This window comes from Culex quinquefasciatus, chromosome 3 (genome assembly GCF_015732765.1).
Source record: "Culex quinquefasciatus strain JHB chromosome 3, VPISU_Cqui_1.0_pri_paternal, whole genome shotgun sequence".
Taxonomy (NCBI): domain Eukaryota; kingdom Metazoa; phylum Arthropoda; class Insecta; order Diptera; family Culicidae; genus Culex; species Culex quinquefasciatus.
This window is the reverse complement of record NC_051863.1, coordinates 70721575-70741976: the sequence shown is the minus strand read 5'-3', so window position 1 is coordinate 70741976 and position 20402 is coordinate 70721575. Positions and strand designations below refer to the sequence as shown.

Sequence of the window (20402 nt, the reverse complement as noted above, 5' to 3'; positions counted from 1 at the left end):
AGCAAAAGCAAAAGCAAAAGCAAAAAGCAAAAAGCAAAAGCAAAAAGCAAAAAGCAAAAAGCAAAAGCAAAAAGCAAAAGCAAAAAGCAAAAGCAAAAAGCAAAAAGCAAAAGCAAAAGCAAAAGCAAAAGCAAAAAGCAAAAGCAAAAGCAAAAGCAAAAAGCAAAAAGCAAAAAGCAAAAGCAAAAAGCAAAAAGCAAAAGCAAAAGCAAAAAGCAAAAAGCAAAAGCAAAAGCAAAAAGCAAAAAGCAAAAAGCAAAAGCAAAGCAAAAGCAAAAGCAAAAGCAAAGCAAAAGCAAAAGCAAAAGCAAAAGCAAAAGCAAAAAGCAAAAGCAAAAAGCAAAAGCAAAAAGCAAAAGCAAAGCAAAAGCAAAAGCAAAAGCAAAAGCAAAAGCAAAAGCAAAAAGCAAAAGCAAAAGCAAAAGCAAAAAGCAAAAGCAAAAGCAAAAGCAAAAAGCAAAAAGCAAAAAGCAAAAAGCAAAAGCAAAAGCAAAAGCAAAAGCAAAAGCAAAAGCAAAAGCAAAAAGCAAAAGCAAAAAGCAAAAAGCAAAAGCAAAAAGCAAAAAGCAAAAGCAAAAAGCAAAAGCAAAAAGCAAAAGCAAAAAGCAAAAGCAAAGCAAAAGCAAAAGCAAAAGCAAAAGCAAAAAGCAAAAGCAAAAGCAAAAAGCAAAAGCAAAAGCAAAAAGCAAAAAGCAAAAAGCAAAAAGCAAAAGCAAAAGCAAAAGCAAAAGCAAAAGCAAAAAGCAAAAGCAAAAAGCAAAAGCAAAAGCAAAAGCAAAAGCAAAAGCAAAAGCAAAAGCAAAAGCAAAAAGCAAAAGCAAAAAGCAAAAGCAAAAGCAAAAAGCAAAAGCAAAAGCAAAAAGCAAAAGCAAAAGCAAAAAAAAAAGCAAAAGCAAAAAGCAAAAAGCAAAAGCAAAAGCAAAAGCAAAAAGCAAAAAGCAAAAAGCAAAAAGCAAAAGCAAAAGCAAAAAGCAAAAAGCAAAAAGCAAAAAGCAAAAAGCAAAAAGCAAAAAGCAAAAAGCAAAAAGCAAAAAGCAAAAAGCAAAAAGCAAAAAGCAAAAAGCAAAAAGCAAAAAGCAAAAAGCAAAAAGCAAAAAGCAAAAAGCAAACTAAATTCAAATTCAAATTGTACGATTTTGTCAGTTCCCCCCTATTGATGATTTCGTGGCCCACATCCTCACACTCTGATTTGAGCTTCTTTTTTATGCTGAGACTGAGGGATGGCAGGGTTCCTTTTTTCCTTCCTCGTGTGTACACTGATGCTGCCCTTCCCAATTCTGCATAAATTCGCCTATATATAACGTACCCCCGACGCGTTGTGTGTGCTCCGCGGAAATAGTTTTCGAATGTGTGGCGAAGGAAATGAAGAGATTGTATCTTCTTTTTTTGGGGGAAGCCTCATCGTGTATTCCTAAAGAACTTGCTCTCGATGGTTTCTAGTTCATGGTTTGGTTGGCTTGTACTGGCCCCCCACTAGGATATTTTTTTGGTGTCCCGTCAAGAAAAGTTTCATGCATGCAAAAGCGTTTCATTTTTTTTTGTTCATGTGCAGTTGGGGTCAAATGCAATGTTTCTTCTTGCTTTGAATTTTACAAATGTTGACTAATTTAATGAAGTATTAATTGCAGGTTTAAATTTACTTCTGACTTGCCTGATTTGCCCCCAGGATGTCAGAAATCACTTTTTGCTGATGACACAAGCATCTCCGCCAAAGGCAGAAGCCTTCGTGTCATCACAAGAAGATTACAAAAAAGCTTGGATATTTTCAATTCTTATTTGAAAGAATGGAAAATTACTCCAAATGCTGCAAAAACTCAACTTATTATTTTCCCTCACAAACCAAGGGCTGATTTTCTTAAACCAAAAAGTCATCACATTATAAAGATGAATGAGGTAAATTTAAAGTGGGAGGATCAAGTGAAATATCTTGGACTTGCTTTTGACAAAAACCTTACTTACAAGGATCACATTGAAAGTATCCAGGTTAAATGTAACAAATATATTAAATGTTTGTATCCACTTATAAACAGAAATTCTAGACTTTGTCTCAAGAATAAACTGTTAATTTATAAACAAATTTTCAGACCTGCCATGCTTTATGCTGTGCCGATCTGGACAAGCTGTTGCTTAACCAGGAAGAAAAAACTTCAGAGGATTCAGAACAAAATTCTGAAAATGATTCTGAAACTTCCTCCTGGTTCAGCACCAGTGAACTTCATCAATTAGCCGAAGTTGACACTTTGGATGTTATGTCCAATAAGATAATTGATGCATTTCGACAAAAATCATTGCAGTCTTCAGCTGCATTGATCCGCTCTTTATATAGTTTATAAGTTAGTTTTAAGGTATCCCTTTTTCCCTTTTGTACATGTAGGACCTCCTACATTTGAAATCACTGAATAGCGAAAGCTACAATATTTCATGAATAAATGAAAGTTGCTAGTATTTAAAATTGAGGTGAAAAGTCATCGTTTGTGATTGGACACTCAATAATATTTTAACTGAATGAATGTACATGGAAAAGAAATTTGAATAAATATAAATTAAAAAAAAAAAAAAAAAAAAATTGCAGGTTTAAATTGGGCACACACAAAAAAAAGAAATAACTATCCAAATAAGGTGTCTGAAAATTGTCTTTACGCTCTACCCTATAAATTTAGTTCTTCCGATTGCGTGGTTATGTGCGCGAAAGTGTGTGCTTCACCCCACCCAACCGGCCCCCTCCCCCCCTTCTATGTTGAAGGAAGGATGCAGCGTGATGATGGTAATTCAATTTTGGCTTTTGATTGCCTCCATTCTCTGTGCAACCGTCATCGATGCAAATTCCCGGTGCAAGCGGTACGAGATTGATGAAAATATTGTTGCCTGATTGACTGAAAATTTAAATCATGTCAGACATGTGGGAGAAGTTAGTTGCGTCAAAGTTATGCGGAAAATTGTACCGATGATTTCCCTTTGGGATCGGGAAATATTTTTTTTAGGAGCAGGTAAAATTTCAGATAAACTGGCAATAATTTGATGTTAACTTTTTGGTTAGTTGCATTACATAATTTCATAATCAAAAGGAATTTTGTGTTTGATGAATATGAACAATTTCTTAACCGAATTTCTTTATTTCAAGCTAGGGGAAATCGACCTATTTTCGACACTTTTGTAGTTTGCCGCTATTCAAAGAACATTTTCAGATACATCAACAGTAGAGAGTTGCACAGCAAAAAAAAAAAAAAAAGAAGTAATCCAGCTACATGTAGAAGACCTGGGGGCAAAACAGATTTTGCATTATTTTATGAAATTCCGTGTAATATAACGCCCTGAAATATGTATCCTATCAGTATGGGACACCTTCTTGACAGAAATGTCAAGCAATTATATTCTCCACCAACTCACACAGCAGTTGCCTCGACCTCTCTTCGATTTTCCTAAAACTTTGTCTAAGGGGTAACTTTTGTCCCTGGTCACGAATCCGAGGTCTGTTTTTTGATTCCTCGTGATGGAGGGGCGGTCTGACTCTTTTCATTTTTAAACTTTCGAAAAAATACGTGCACACAAAGAAAACATACTCTAAATTTAAAAAGATCGTTCGTTGGATTAAAAGATCGCGTTGGTGAATATTCGTAGAAAGTTCAAACTTTTTAATTTAAAAGTTGCAAAGTTTTTGATACTACCATGCACTTCTGGAACAAAATCGTTGTATCGGTAAAAGTTTTTTACTTTTATTATAAGAAGAAACTTTTTATGGCAACAATAAATAACATTTAATATTACAGTGATGATTTTGGAAAAATGTGATGGATTTTATTTCTATTTTTATTTTTATTTTTATTTTAATAATAAAACTGCTGCTTATGCAGCTTAACGTCGCACAGTGGATCCAGGTGTGACAAAAATCAATAAATGAAAGTTAAATTTCAGTAGTGTTAGTATTTTTCTATTTTTTCTCATACCTTCAAAAACACTTTCCCAAATTTTGAGCAAGATTGGATGGAATTTGAATTTTTGGCGGCTTTGAGAGTGCAGACATTTTTGTTATTTCTAGTAGCTGGAACTTCAAAATTCGCAAAAAATGTGTTTTCTTATAACTTTCATAACTTAGCCAATTTTAAACCAAATTTGATTCTTTTGGCTGCATTCGAAAGGTATTGAAAAGTTGTTAATTGTACTGTTCTTGGAGCTTTGATTGACCCCTCCCCCCTTTTAAGCTATTCAAACGAAAGAAAGCATTAACTATTTTCAAGATTTTTTCGAATTTCAACTCTTCAGGAACAATTTTGTACGGGTGTGACCAAAGTCTCGTATGCAGTTTCTGTCATGAAATTTAATGTACTTTTAGACTGTGTATAGCAAATTTTGCTCATACTTGCTCGAAAGATCAAAATTTGTATGTTTCTAAAAAAAAGTCAAAGTGGAATTACTCTACTCTATTCACGAATCGGATCAAAAAGTCAGATATTGCAATCGCCTTATGATTTTTCTTAATTTTCAAGAATTCAACAAATGTACTAAAATAATAATTGGTTTAGGATTTCTTAGTGTACCAAGATTCCCCCCCCCCACTCTCCCTCGTCTTTTTTATGAATTGGTTAAATATTCCTGTTGGAATGAGTGAAAACTTCAACGGCGAAATTACTTTCTATCGTAAAATTTCACATGTGCTTGTGTGCTATCTTGTGATCCGTCTGCTGAAAAAGATATGGCGTGTCACAAGATAGCACACAAGCTACGATGTGTATCTGCATGGAGAATTAATGAGCAATTGCAAACATTTTAATGAATACCGTCATCAGGGTGACATTGGGTCTGGTGGGTGAGATACAGAAATACAAAATTGCAAAAATTTGTATGACACAATCTCACCCCCAGACATAATGTCACCCCTGATGACGGTACATACTTTTTTTTGGTACGATAGATTTTCTTGTGGGAATCCTAACTATGCAAGATTTTTTTTCAACTGTTCCAAAAAGTCTTCCTAAGAGCAGTTTTTACCTTACCTATTTTTATGTGTAGCTTAGTACATAAAAAGCAGAGCGGACCTTGGCTCTAGTCGTGGATGAAGAGAAGAGGAAAGATGGGAAATAAAAAAATAAAATTGAAAACTTTATTCTCAACTTTATAAATTAGAATGTATCATAAATTATTTTAATAGATAACTCTACTGCAAAAAAGTTAATGATTTATTAATTTTGTAGGTAGAATATTCGAAAGGGGAAGGAGATAAAAACTTGAAATCAAATTTTCGTTGGCCTCAACACAAACCTACAGTTTTTTCAAAGGTGCTTTATTTTATATTGTTTCACCTTTAAAAAACTCAAGAAATTTCTTCTGATCTTTTTCTACCTAAACTACAGATACTACTAAAATTAAAATGTTATGATAATCTCATAGAAGCCAAATAACACTTTTCATCAAATACCCAAATTTTGGAACACCCTATTAACTGGACCACCCTAACGTTACTACTGAACTGACCCTGATCAACTTTTCGGAAGATAACAAAGCTGTTATTTAAAAGTGTGGTATCTGCGAATTTTGTTTAACAAAATTTCGGTTATGGATCATTTTGATATGGTACCACCCTAACATTTTATTTGTTAAGATTTACACACACACAAAATCAAAATTCCAAGCTACTATTGATATAAAAAAATACAATTTAAGCAATTAAAAAAAATATTGAAAAAATAATAATTTATGAACCACCCTAATGCACTTAGATTTTATTTCATGAAAAAATAAATGTATTTTTTGAATTCAGCTTCCGAAAATCACCCTAATATGACATATTTGATAGAATATCTGACATTTTTTAATTTAGTCACACCTTTGTTCGGAGAGGATCCACTGTGCGTCGCGGCCTACATTTTGGAGCGCGACAGCGATGTAGAGAACAGGGTAGTCTCGTTGCCGGCCATCATCAGGACAGGCTTGGAGGAGTTGGCCATTGGGTGTTAATTCGGGAAGGTAAGTCGACGTTTTCCGACTGGGAAGTGAAGCGCCTGAACCGATAGTTCCCGATCGCATCGTCCTCCTTCGAGAATGGCACAAATGTTTCCAGTTCATCCGGCCGAAGCTGCGCCGTCGCGAGTTGAGAGTTTGCGGGCGGGATTTGCTGAAAGAGTTTGAAAGTAAATTAAATTGGCTAGACACTGAACACATTCTCAATACTCACCGGTGACTTCTTCGGTATTCCATGTAGATGTTCTTGATCAGGTTCGTTGGATATCGCTCCAACCTCTGGAAGTAATCCGAGTACGACAGCTTCAGGACCTGCGGCTTTCGTACAGACGGTTCTTCCAGAACTGGCGCAAACTATTCTTCCGGATGTTTATGTAACACTCGTCAAACATGTCCCGCATCGAGAAATGGACTGCTGACCCTCAGGACATCCCACACTGTCCCGTCATCACTTCCGGCACATAATGCTGCGCTGAACCACCGATCGCTTCTCGTCGTTTCCCTCTTCCGTCGGATCATTCTCCTCACCGTTAAAATTAACTTTATCGAATACAACCGGTGCAAATTCACATCCGCATAAACGGCGTCCTACAAAAACAAACAAAATCAAACACAAACGCCACCAAACACCCAAGCTTCCTTTTTGCCCATTTCTGTCGTGAAACAGCTGCAGATCCGGCAGGAAGCTGGCCTCATCCTTTTGAAAACCAACTTTCCCCTAATCCCCTAACCTTGTTCCGCACCATCCTCCTTCGAAGGTATTCGCGTCCAAGTCCTGGCTGCGGACGCGTTCTGTTTTGATTGACGTCGTGGACCACCGGAATCACCTAAACGTTTGTTTACATTTTGGACTTAGACGTACACGATTTCACGAGAACGACAAAATGAAAGAAATTATACAGTCGAATTAAAAGTTTAAACTTTTAAATAAGTTAGCAATGAGATTTTCAAAAACTGTAGCAGTAAAAGTTTTCATTTTCAAAACAAGAAAAAACACTTTTAATGTAGCAAATCATAACCATTTATTAATTCAAAGGTAAGTTACTTTTGTCAATACCATAATATTTTTTTGTGTGTGTTTTTCAATTATTTGAAGCCTGATATGGCGATGGCATGGGAATTTGAAAGGGAATTTAATGTAACATTTCTTCTTTAACCACCTAGTTTTGAGTAGGAATCTTGCAGTACACAGACCATTAGACTCCTTCTCGCCTTGTTAAATATATTCATAAAGAAATTATTCTAACATCATCAAATAGATAACAGATTAAAGAAATACGAGAACATTTAATCAGATCTGTGGTTGACTATCAATAATTCAATAGAGAAAAAAATTATTTATTAATCATTTAATAAATAAACCCAAGTACATGACAACATCAAGCACCATAAAATTAGATCTCAATTGCGCAAGTACCACGATTAAAATTTCGGCTATTGTCGCTCCATAGAGGCACTTGGTTAATTGATTTTTGTCAACAGTTTGTGCCAGTTGAAACTGGTTCACAGAGCGCCCCGTCTATGCTGGCAGCTTCAAATTTAAATTGAATTTAACATCGCGTTTATTAAACCTCCCTCATCTGGGCGTGCCACTCAAGCCGGCCCTGATTCAATCCTCTAAAGGTGTGATTTCGGGGTGGTCTTTTGGAAAGCCTGCACAAACGTCAACTGATTCCAGAGCTTTTTTCCGCGCGAAAGGCAACATTTTTCCAAGCCACTCAACACATGACCGCCAATCAGGCTAGCGTGGGCAGTGACAAGCTACAAATATTTAATACTAAAAGCTTAGGCAAAGCTACGGAGGCAGGGGGAACGATGTTTGAGGTATAATTTTGTAGTTTGCATTCCAAATTTTGTTCGGCTGTTTCCTGGAATTTTCACCTCACCATCGGCGCAAGTGGGGGGCGGGGTAAAAGTGTTGGAAGTGGCAAGTCGACAAAGTTGAAAATTTTCCACCCGCCCTATGGAAATGGCTCGCGCGGCGGCAACGAAAATTAAGTTTGAAAGGGTGTTAAATCACGCGAATTTAATTGACGTTTTTGTGTTAAACTCCACCATCGATTAAATTATGTGCGGCGCCTGCCCGTGTTGACGGGCGTCGGCAGAATGCTTTTTGGACGCGACAGGTTTTAGTTGAAATTATGTGTGAAACTGGCGATAAGGCTGTTTACTCAGGAAAGTGGTGTAGTGTATGAAACCACAGTTAGCCACAGTTGATAATCGAGGGTGGAGCTTGTTTGGAAAAAAAAATCCATCCATGGAGAAATTTAATGCATTAAAGTTGATCAATGCACCGAAATTTGATTTTTTTTTAAATCGTTAATTTGAATCATGTTAATGAAACGAGTTGAATTTTTTGGCTCTATCCCCCCTACATTTATCTATAAAATTTCAACCGCAGCTGAATTTGAGACATCAATTGCGAGAAATAAGCTTTCAAATTATTTGGATTACTTCTAATACACCCAGAAAAATTTTGATCCCGATCGGAGTACTTTTTATTCGAATCATGCTGTTTTCGTGGGGAATTGCTGAATATAGATTGAGAATCTGCTGGTCCTAGCGTCTATGTTTTGAGCTAATATCGGGGACTCATTCGTTTGAATCTTTTTTTTTTGGGTGGAGTGGCTTTTTTACTGGGATAATTTAAAGTTTAGGCTTAATAACAATTTGGGTAATTATTTCGTTTCGTACTAAAAAAGAATAGGTCGGGTCAACAACCTACTCACGCAATTAGCTGAATCAATGCTTCATCTATCGGAAACCATTAATCAATAAATTATCACTTTTCATTCTAGTTTTACCCTCCAAAGTCCTACCAGATCATCCCCTTTATGGTTCCGTATGTGAGAACGGATGGGCACGGGCAAGTCAAGTGGGAGTAGGGCGCTTCTGGACCATACTTGCGGTAGGTCTTCTCATTTTCTTCCTATTGTTTAGTTGATTTAATGGAATAAGAAAAATTAGACGTTATGAAAATTTATTTGCCCCATAAAACACGCCTCCCACAGGCCAGGCCATCGAGCGCAGGTTCTGGCCCAAAGTGGAGTGGAGGCCTGGATTCTGTACAGCAAGCGTGAAAAGGCCTGGGGAAATCGAAAGAAATGGATTGGCTAGGCGTGGATTCATTAGACACGGTCGTTTCTAATTAGTCGAGGCCAGAAATAAGTAGCTGGGTGGTTCTTAGGGTTGAGAGTAGTCTATGAGAAACGGTTGATGAAATAGTTTAGCTTTAGTTGGCAATGTTTTCAGAACATGGCCAAAAACATTATTCTTTTCAATAACAATACCTGATGTTTTATTTGTTTAACAGACACCCTACGCACAAATGATTTGCTTCTTCACTAATATCACGAATCACGATCGAAATTGGTATCATATTAGTCCCACCAGATTTGTGCCCAACCTGGGCCCCGTCTTCTAAGAATTCCAAGACTTGAGACTTGCGTCTGACCCCATTTTGATCTGCTTCTTGTGAACTGTCGGGCATTTCGCAGAAGCATTCTGTTTGGCTCACGATTTCATCAGCATGGATTGCGGAAAAGCTATTAATTTGGGATTTCTCTGTTTCATATTGGTGGTGGACCATTGGAGAGGTAGTGTTTTTCAGTCCGGTTGGCCCTCCGGGGTTTGTTTGCACTCCCTCACGAGTTCCCACAGAGCTGGAATTTGATTTCAACGGAAAATCCCCGAAAAGCAAACATAGCAAAAGTCGAAACTAGTTTCCATTGATTAGCTTGGAATTTAATCCCGAAAGCCCTCCAGTTGTGAAACCGTGCTGAAGTTGCAAGCTGCCAACAACGAAGGCAGCGCTTTGGCGTAATAGTTGGTTGCTCCTTTCGTGAACATGGCTGTTCGTTTTGAAGACGATCGGTGAATAGGAACCAGGTATGAATTTGACTTTAATTAGACCGACTTTCTGTCGTCCTTGTCTGAATACCTATTGTATGCATTGATCAATATAATTTTTCAATTTTGTGCTTTTTTGGTCAAGAAGATTAGGTCAGGATTATATTACAAATGAAAGTGTAAAATAAGAATGGACATTCATTTGAAAAGGAGTTCTCTAAAACTATCAAAACTAGTTTCTATCAAATCCGTCTGAAGTCTATACCTGAGAACTTTTCCCTTCCTTTCGCCATAAATAACTATTAGCAGGTTGGGTGCGTGTCAGTGAGGCAATGAAACTTTTACTATCGTACCGCACCCTCTCCCACTGCTCCCCCCCTCCCCACCCAAGATAAGTGAAATGTACCCAGCGATCCAGCCGTTCCACCAGCCCATCCAATCCAATCCCTAATCGGCTCGCCCAATACGGTTGGCCTATAAAGCGTCGCGTAAATCAAATCAGTACGTCCTTTTATGGCGCCCCGTGCGCTAAAGGTGCACACACCCACCCAAACACACACACACAGTCAGTGTTTTATGGGTTTCGCGCGCCGCCATAAATTACCCCGGCATTGGTTTTGGTGTGCCCATCAGGGCAGGGGCCAAAGCGCAACCAGCTAAAGCAATAATCGACCCCGATACGATTACCTGGTGGGGACGATGTTGGGATTTAGGGGAGGGAGGTACCTCCACCTTGAATTGGTGCAATTCTGGTTTCAAATTAGCTGAAGCTGACCCCAGTTGGGTAGCTGCGGATAACAGTTTGTTCCTGTGCGATAATCACGATTTCGTTTCATTCAGTAAACTTTCAGAACTTCATAGTGAATTTGTGCTTTCCCCAGGGAGAAATGGAAATATTTTCAATATTTGTTTTTCTTTGTGTCAGTCAAGGACAAGACAGCATTTTAAGTTTCAAATGACCTCGGATCGGTTAAAGTGACGAGAAGTTGTGATTTTTTCTGAAAAAATATGTATGTTTTTTTGCTTTTTTCGAAAAATTTACTTTTTGAATGTACCCTATTTGGCTAGGACCACCCTAAAAGTCAATTAAAAAATGAGTCTAATTATTTAGACTAAGGATCAACTTGGCCCAATATCAAATTTTTAGTAAGAACTTTTACATGAAATTGTTGTATTCGATTCACATTTATTGAAAATCAAGTTCGTTTTAAGGATAGGGTAGAGTAGTCAACAATGAGACACGGGAAACAAAGATAAAATGGCTCTCACAAGTCGTAGTTTCAACCAATCAGGCTCATATTTGAGGGAAAGGTGTATCTACTGGATACACGTCTGCTATAATAGTGGCTTTGGTTATGGACGCTCCCTCAAAAAGTTATAGATAAATGTTTGATTCTGGGGTGTAAAAGTAAATTATGGACAAAAAATACTTTTTAGCGCGTAGGCGCCATTTACACCACAACTAATATTTCTTCAAATTTCTTTCAACGTTTCATAGGGATTGAGTTGGGCTACAATGTCCTTTCATTAGGTTTGACCAAAATTTAGAATATACCCAGAATCTAGGGCTGTCTCATTGTTCCCCACTCATTTTAGCCCATGGGTAACAATGAGACACTTTGATTTTTCTTCATTAAACATTTCAAAATCCATGTAAATCTTTCAAAACATGAATTGAAAGTGATTTTGGAAATATTTATAGAGTTTTAACTTCATTTAACCAAACATACAAAGTTATTTGGCATAAATATATGGATTTTACAAAATGTAAATGCTTTTTAGTTTAACTTTTGTTAATTAAAGTTTCATGTTGGCAAAATTGCTCTAAAATGTTCAAGGCAAGTCACCTGTAATGGAACAATACAAAAACATGATGTTTTACTAGAATGGTATTGATTTTCGTCGAGTGTCTCATTGTTCCCCAGCTGTCTCATTGTTCCTGCCAAGTGCGTCTACAATGAGACAGTTGAATAACTCCGGCTGTAGATGTAGGATCGATCTCATATTTTGGGCAATGTTAGCACACACTAAAAGAAAGAAAATGCAACAAAAAGCTCATTAAAACATGCTGATGAAAAAATTAGAAAAATCGTTGAAAGTTGAAAACCAAAAGTGTCTCATTGATGACTACCCTACCCTACTTTAATTTTTTAATGGGTTAAAATGGATGAAAATAATCTTTTTTACGCATGTTTCCATTGTGAAATTGTCTCAGAAAACGAATTTAATGAAATTATCGCCAAAAAATGGGATCTAAGGGGTCCCCGAGCAAAAAATTACAACCAAAAAATTCACTAAAAGTAAAAGTGTAAATTTAATTTATTAAACTTCCCTAGCGTTATAAGTCTCAGATGGTAGTCCCAGATGTCCCTTTCAATCTCCAGGTTGATATCTGGATGGAACACTTTTATATTTGAGTTTGAATATTGTGCCATTTTTCACTCAAATGCCAATTACTCGCTTTAGATTTAACCAATTAGGATGCTTCACCCCGCCTATTGTTGGATTTTTTAGAGCGAATAATTTGATTTTGGTCATAACTTGAGACAGGGTTGCCAGATCATCAATGTCTTCAACTCATTGGAATGGTCTTTCAATTACCCATCCAACGATATGGAACATGGTGGTATTTGGTACGTTTTCAGGTCATTTATCTTACATCCGGATATTTACGAAATCACATTTTTATACATAACTTTTGAACTACTTATCGAAACTCATATTTTGTTGAAACTTGGTTTATGATACCCTAAACTGAGTCAAATGCAACCGGTTTGGTCTGAATCGGTTCAGCCAGTGCTGAGAAACCTGAGTGACAATGTTGGTAACACACAGGCACACAGACAGACATTTGTTCAGTTTTCGATTCTGAGTCGATAGGTTTACATGAAGGAGGGTCTATCAGCTTCATGGGAAAAGTTCATTATTAGAGCAGGATTATAGCCTTACCTCAGTGAGGAAGGCAAAACGTGTCTTTTTTCGCATGTTCAAAAATGGAAGGGATTGTACCGCCCATCCGAGTCACGAGATTTAAAAAAACGGACCTCGGCTTCGTGATCAGGGACAAAAGATACCTCTTAGGACAAAGTTCTCGAAGAGGGGTCGGGGCAATTGTTTTTCCCTTCTGGATTCGATTGCGTAGTAAAGGGAAGGTAGTGTATCGTCACAAACTGGACATTAAGCCACCTTAGAAAGACAACCTATGGAATATGGAATGTTAACATTAACCTTAACATGTTAACATTAAGTTGATTAATACACTGTCACTGAATCCGCTATGTAAATCTGGCCCCGATTCTCTTCACGGGTGTTAGAATGTTAGAAATCATCGTTTGCAACATTTGCATAAACAACTACTTTATCTGAGAATTAAAAAAACTTGATGAATGTTTGGACATTGTTTGGTAAATTTTGCCATACAGATACAGGACATATTCTATCAAATCGACGTGATCGTGCTGTTTTGTCGCACGTTGCTTGTTGACGGTGTGAGAAAAACACTTTTTAATATTTGACTTAATTAAACAAAAATAAGAGCACACAATGTAAACAATAACAAACACATTCCGTTTGGCTAACAAATCCGTGTTCCGAAGTTTGGTTGAATTTGGTTGCCGGAGTCCCGAGCTGTAATTAAAAAAATACACGTTCTGACTAAAACTCTTTGGTCAGTTTTCGGAATTACTGCAATCTGCAGGGTATGTCAAATTATACGGATAGAAATCCTGTAAGCAGATCCGATAATTCTGTGCTGTTGAATTCAAAAACAGGAAGGTCAAATGGTGAGGTATTGAAAGCAGCACTAAATGTTAGCCCCATTGGTGTTGATTTTTTTTCAGCGTTCAAATTTTGTTAGCATTTTTGGATGGGGTTTATTTCAGATACTCAAAACATTTCTGGAGGCATTTGGTTTCAGGGAACGATTTTGGCACTTCAAAACGATTCAACAACTCTAAAGATTTAAACTTAGGGAAGTTCTAAATCAAATATATTTGCAAAAGAAGTTGTTTTTTTCGAGTTATCCTCAACAAAAATTAGCATTCAAGTGAAGGATTCAAGTGAATCATCGAAGATTCCCAACGTGAAAGTAATACACTTTATCATTTTGATTGAAAACATTCCAATGTTTCACAACCAATCGTCCTTCGTTGTTAGTCGTCTGTCGTAGTGACAGACTAGCCAGGAGGATACTATTTCAAAGTCATTCGTCATCATAAAACACCGTCAAAAGGAATCAATACACGGAATTGGCAACTTTGTCATCATCAGTCAGTCAGTCAGTCAGAGCCGTTGCTCGTTCTAAAAACCCAAAAACCATCTCCCCTACCCCTACCTCTGACAAACCGGAAGAGCCTACTCTCATAGTCACAAGCCTCTCAATCAACCGGGAGGAATAACCGAACAAGTGACTACTAGTGAGTGGCCACAGCTCCTGCGTCAAGTGGCCCCCCGCTTGGCCCGATATCGAGGACGGAAAAATCGGAACCAACTTTGGCCCAAGCTCTGCGGGGAAATTTATTTGTTTATTTATGAAAATGACTTTCACAAAACGGCCCCCGCCTCGTACCCTCATGATACTAGTTGCAAAAGCTTGGAGGGACCTCCGCAGTGGCCGAACGCATCGCGAGCGGGGGCTTCGAACAGGACCGGTGTTGCTTTTGGGGCTTGCGTTTCACTTTTGGCTGTCGGTTGTGTTTTATGCTGCGCCGGGAAGCCGGGTGATCTGTACGTCTAAATTTGTCGGGCAGGGTTGAACTTTAAACAAAAACCTTAACATTAGAGAAAGACCATAATCATAAGGCTATTGAAGGCTACACAAATCAAAGTAAAAAGTAAATATGAAAATCCATATATGTTTTAAGAATTTATGTATGGCACCTTGAAATCAAAACCGTTATAGAAGTTATTTTTAATCCGAAAAAAAATCCCAAGCAAACATTTTTTTCCACTATGACCCAATCCCAGTTCCACAACGGCTGACGTCGCTTCATGCGCAAACAATATTTTCATCAACAATCCTATCAGCTACGTCCCAGAAAGTTGCGTGACACACCACCGCCAACATCAACCACCAAAAACAAACAATCGAAACCGGTGGAAAAACAAACCGGAAGTGAATTAATATTCCTTTCGTTTGTCTTCTCCGCTGCCCATGTCTGTGTGTGTGTGTGTGTGCTTTATGTGATGTGCACCACGAACGCATCCACACAGTCAGTCCAAGTACCACATAACAATACAACAAAAACAAAAAAAAGTAAACGTCATGCCAAATTGCAAAATGAATGAATATGAGGAAAGCGCCCGACGATGAATTGTTATTTGCTTGCTGTTCCAGGCTAAAATATGTTTAGTTTTGTCGAGCGTGCCAGCAAATAATACAAACAGCCAACATAAGCCCTGCGTTGAGTGGAAGTATTTGCAGAAGGGTACATACTTTTGCTTTATTTATGCAAAACAAATACATATTTTAAGACAATGGCACGAACTGTTTAGTGTGTCTCGTGAAGCCTTTCTTACGTACACTTAGGTTTATAGTTGAATTATTCTCGTATTTTTTTGTTTGGCCGGAAGACATGCAGTTGTCTTTACAAACAAATTGTTCTTCCCCAAACGAAATATCTTAATAAAAGTCTCGAAATGTATACGCCTACAGTTTGCTAATGTTATGTGGGCGTAATATTCAGTATTTGGCCCTTTTAAAATGTTAGTCTTGATTTAAAAATTTTCAAAGTATTTTTTTCGAAAAGATCGGAAAATTTCACGAATGTTTCATGTATTAACATTGAAAATCGGACCATTATTTGCTGAGATAACGTCATTAGAAAATGGTGGGCTGATTGGGTGAGACTTAGAAAACTTCAATTTTCGTGTTTCTTTTTCTTTAAGCCGCTGTATTTCAGCAACCAGAGGTCCAATCTTCAATATCTTTTAGACAATTTTATAGCAAATTTTCTGAACTTTACAAAAAAAAATATTTTTAGAAATGGTCACTCATGGTCACTATTTTAAAAAAAAATTAAAAACTGCAAATATTTCGCTAAAATCAAACTTTCGGTAGCTATATCTCGAAAACGGACCCCTTTATAAAAAAATCTGTAAAGTACTTTTCGATTGCAAATTCAATTTTGCATTAAAAAGTAATGTCAAACTTGTTTTTGCATAAAACTTCGATTTTTTCCAAAAATCACTATTTTTTCAAAAATTCATAACTCGGCGGCAGATTTTTTGACCATGTTTCTCTATTGCTCAATAGTTGCGGATTTTTGTCCCCTAAAACATATCAAAAAATCTCGAAAATCAAAAAATACGTATTTTGGGAAATTTAGTTTTAGTGAAAAAAAAGTTGATAAAAAAATTTCCAAATTTTGTTTCCGTGTACCTATTTTTTCTTGAAAGTCCTCAACAATACCTACAACTTTGCCGAAGACACCAAATTGATCAGAAAATTCACTTAAAAGTTACAGCTGTTTGAATATTTACATACCATTTTTGTATGGACAGCAGCCAAAATTGTATGGAGACTTGTATGGGTGAACCAATGACGCAAAATAGCTTATTTGGTCATAGGGAAGGCCCCCACAAAGTTTGAGTCAAATAAAAAAATACAAAAAATAAAAATGGTCGAAATCGGCCGATTTGGTAGAGAGTTGCTCAGCTTGTGATGATACACTACCTTCCTTTTACAAAGCAATCGAATCGGGAAGGGAAAAGATCACCAGTTGTGTTGGTCCGAGCCGGGATTTGAACCCCGATCTACTGCTTACGAGGCGGAAGCGTTACCACTAGGTTACCTGGCTCGGTATACATTTAGTCATGATTGTTAAAAAGTAAACAATACTTAAAGTAAACGTATTGAGATTCATTACTTTGCAGTATACTTTATACTTGATGTAAAATCTTTCCGAATTCGCAAACGCAAGTTCATTTCAAAAGCCTGTTGGAACTCATAGCTGTAGGGTAGTCATGAATGAGACACTTTTGGTTTTCAACTTTCAACGATTTTTCTAATTTTTTCATCAGCATGCACGGAGAAAAAAGAGTTCCCAAAATCGTGAACAAGCGTTCATGAAAATGGGAACTACGAACAAAGTGTTCAAATTTCATGGTACGTTTTTCAAAATCGTACCATGGGATTTGAACACTTTGTTCGAGGTTCCCATTTTCATGCACGCTTGTTCACGATTTTGGAAACTCTTTTTTCTCCGTGTGATTTAATGAGATTTTCGTTGCATTTTCTTTCTTTTAGTGTGTTCCAACATTGCCCAAAATATGAGATCGATCCGACATCTACAGCCAGAGTTATTCAACTGTCTCATTGTAGACGCACTTGGCAGGAACAATGAGACAGCTGGGGAACAATGAGACTCTCTTCGAAAATCAATACTTTTCTAGTAAAACATCTTGTTTTTGTATTGTTCCATTACAGGTGACTTGCCTTGAACATTTTAGAGCAACTTTGCCAACATGAAACTTTAATTAACAAAAGTTATACTAAAAAGTATTTAAATTTTTTAAAATCCATATTGTTATACCAAACAAGTTTTACCCGACAAACTTCGTCTTGTCTTTTTTTTTGTTTCTTGACATATAGCTTGTTTGATGGTACAGCCTCATGTGATCAAAATTAGAGCACAGACAAACAGACGGGACACTCGAGTGCCGAACCATCGTCCTCCAAAAACAGTTAATTCAAATTCAATTTTGTTTCGGCATCCACTCACCCGGCGCTGATGGCGCTGCTGTCGTGACAGCTCGCCCGTCTTTTCTCAGTGTGTGTGATGCGTGTGTTTTTGTTTTTAAGTTGAGCGTGAGCACATGTGAGGCAGCAAATGAAGACAAAAAAAAATATTATGAAATTCAGAAATTCCAACGGTGATCCACTACCCAGACTTTGCGGGTCAAATTTGGGGAAGTTTCGGCCAGAGTCAGATGAGCGGCTGACTAGCGAGGGCATACCTTTTATCCCACTATTAACCAGATAGGCTTGCTCCACTGCCTGCCGGAGTCGAGGCTGCTGCTGAGGCGCCCGCTACTGCGGAGAAAGCCGGATCCTGTGGTGGAGTCATCGGAGCAACCTGCTTATCCTGCTGCTCAGATTGCTGCTGCTGGTCGTCCTTTTGGCATTTTGACGATGTTGCGTCGATCGTGAGCGCCACTCTTCGCGACTTTTTCCGTCTCATTCGGCTCTTTTGGTTTTGTTGGCTGGCAACTTAATTGCGCCGTGGACACGTTCCCCGCAGATGTTTCCATATGCCTAGAGCGTCCAATTTCCCGTCCCGGGAAAAAAATTCCCGGGAATTCCCGGGATTTCCCGGAAAAAAATATTTCCCGTTTCCCGGGAAATTTGTAAATTTCCCGGGAATTCCCGAAATACAAGCAGAAGTATACATTTTCCTACCTTTTTGGCACCAATGCACAGTGGGCGGAAACCCACCTCTAATCCCATTAAATTGAAGCCGCTGTTTTTTTCTTCTGAAAAATAGTTTTTCTTATGTAAAAAAATCTCAGAAATCGATTGCCGCATAGCAAACCCACCGGAAATGACGGGAAAGGGTCCATTTTGCCCCATTTGTCCTAAAAATTTGAATTTTCTTGATTTTCACTCTACAAGTTAACCATATTAACATTTATAGGATATCTATATAATATTTTGATGTAAAATTAACAGGAGAATCGAATGGTGACATTGTCGAACCATTTGGAGTAACCCATTTTGCCCTATGGGCCCTTTTTGGCGAATTTAGGTAGTTTTACTCCTTTTTATAGCATTTAGCGTAGGAATTTCGTAAAATTATTTCTACTATGTGTGCAAAATCAGCAGAAAAATCAAATAATGCTTATTTTAGACCATTCATAATAACCCGTTTTACCCCATGGGCCATTTTTCCAATTTTCCCTAATTTAATTTATTTATAAGTGTTTTGCGTATAATTTTCATAAACTAATCACTGTTATTTGTACAAAATGACCATGAGAACTGAAAGACACTGTTTTATAATTATTTGAAACTTCCTATTTTACCCCATGCCCCTTTTCAAAATATCTCATATAATTTGAATTGTTTTTCGAACAATTTGCAAAATATGGTGATAGATTAATTACTTTGTAATGCGTAAGATGACCAAGTGAATTATATATTTATATTTTGGAATTGTTTGAAATAGCCCATTTTACCCTAATAGTCCTCTCATCATGCTTAGGCAATTTAGTTCTCTTTAGAAGCTATTTGCGTAGAATACTTATTGAATAATGACAATTATCTGTGTTTTATGGACAGAAGAATTGAACAAAGGAATTTTGAGATTACTTTGAACTGTAAATGATCAGTGCATCCTGCTCGTTCCCAATGTAAACATCAACAGCCTGACCAGAATAAACAGTTTGTAACTGTTTGATCTTGCTGAAAAATTAATGAGGCCTTCGCCATTTTTTTTAAATGTATGTCCCTCGACATTTGAATGAAGTGTTTAAAATGCATTTTATACCTGCCTTGTTGTTTTGTAATCATTGTTTTCAAAATATCTATGTAAGAAAATATTTTTAAAGAAGGCACTTTAGATCAGAACACTAACATTATAAGAATTTTCTTCAATAAGCCAAATAAATATGCCCAATTAAAAAATATTTGCAAAAAAAGTTTATGAGAGATTTGCTTTGTCATGTTTGACCTCTCCTTACTTTCGCAAATTAGAAAAGTCCACCAGCAAAAATTATTCCATATCTGGTATAAATTTTCAGTCCAAAATTTCCTAACTTGATTAATTTTAAATATATTATTATTAGTTTTAATATTGGTTTCTCAAGCAGTCAAATCCGTATACCGGATTATAAAAGGCATTATTTTCTTGTGCTTCAAAAAAAAAAATCATAGATATTTCCTTCTAAGACAACTGAAATAATCAAATGCAAAATAATAAGAAACAATTACTGACAAGTTTTTGGAAATCAGTATTTGATTAATTCTTGTATTGCTGCATTATTATTTAAAAGCAGATGAGCAGATAATATGGTAATCAACATTTTTCAACATTTTATTTATTCACCTCATATTAAACGAAATTATTTTCAAATATAATTAAACACTTTCCGGCTTGTTGTTACATGTTAACTTTGCCAATGATTCTCGTTCATATCAGAGAGCCATTTTGCATCACAAATTTGTCCATATAAATCTTCATAGCTGTTTGAAGTAATCTTTACAAAAAAATGTTTCTTGCTACTTCGGCAAAGTTGCAGGTAAAGATGAGAAGACATTAGGAAACAATAGTTTGTTATGACTGAATAATAGTAACCAACAGTGGCAACACTTTCAAATGAATATGTATGGAAATGAACTAATGAATAAAGATTAACGTATAAAAATGATAGAAACCTGAAAAATAATACACCAAAATTATGTATTGGATTTTTGTCAACAACAACGCTCTCTATCCGAAGGTGTTTTTCCTGACGAATGGAAACTAGCAGCAATCACGCCCATTCACAAATCTGGTAGTACCATGGCTGCGGATAACTATAGGCCAATCTCTATCCTGTCCTGTCTACCCAAGGTTTTTGAGGTGCTTATCCACGAGGGAATGTACTCTGCCGCACAGGTA

At 37.0% G+C, this 20402-nt stretch overlaps 1 protein-coding gene across 1 annotated transcript; it reads right to left on the bottom strand.

Annotated features, from left to right (window-relative positions):
* Positions 1-5811: 5811 nt before the first annotated feature.
* LOC119768991 lies at positions 5812-17984 on the bottom strand. The gene is made up of 3 exons (XM_038260860.1): positions 17838-17984; positions 6170-6309; positions 5812-6109 (listed from the first exon to the last, which is right to left on the bottom strand). Exons 1-3 carry the CDS (start codon positions 17982-17984, stop codon positions 5812-5814), a joined length of 585 nt encoding a protein of 194 aa, XP_038116788.1.
* Positions 17985-20402: the final 2418 nt, after the last annotated feature.

Excerpts from the sequence above, each read along its gene's own strand:
- LOC119768991 (XM_038260860.1), bottom strand. The coding sequence starts at position 17,984 with ATGAGACGGAAAAAGTCGCGAAGAGTGGCGCTCACGATCGACGCAACA. Across the intron at positions 6,310-17,837 it reads AGGATCCGGCTTTCTCCGCA|TTTGCGCCAGTTCTGGAAGA; the intron begins GTAGCGGGCGCC and ends CCGGAAGAATAG. Across the intron at positions 6,110-6,169 it reads GAATACCGAAGAAGTCACCG|CAAATCCCGCCCGCAAACTC; the intron begins GTGAGTATTGAG and ends AAACTCTTTCAG.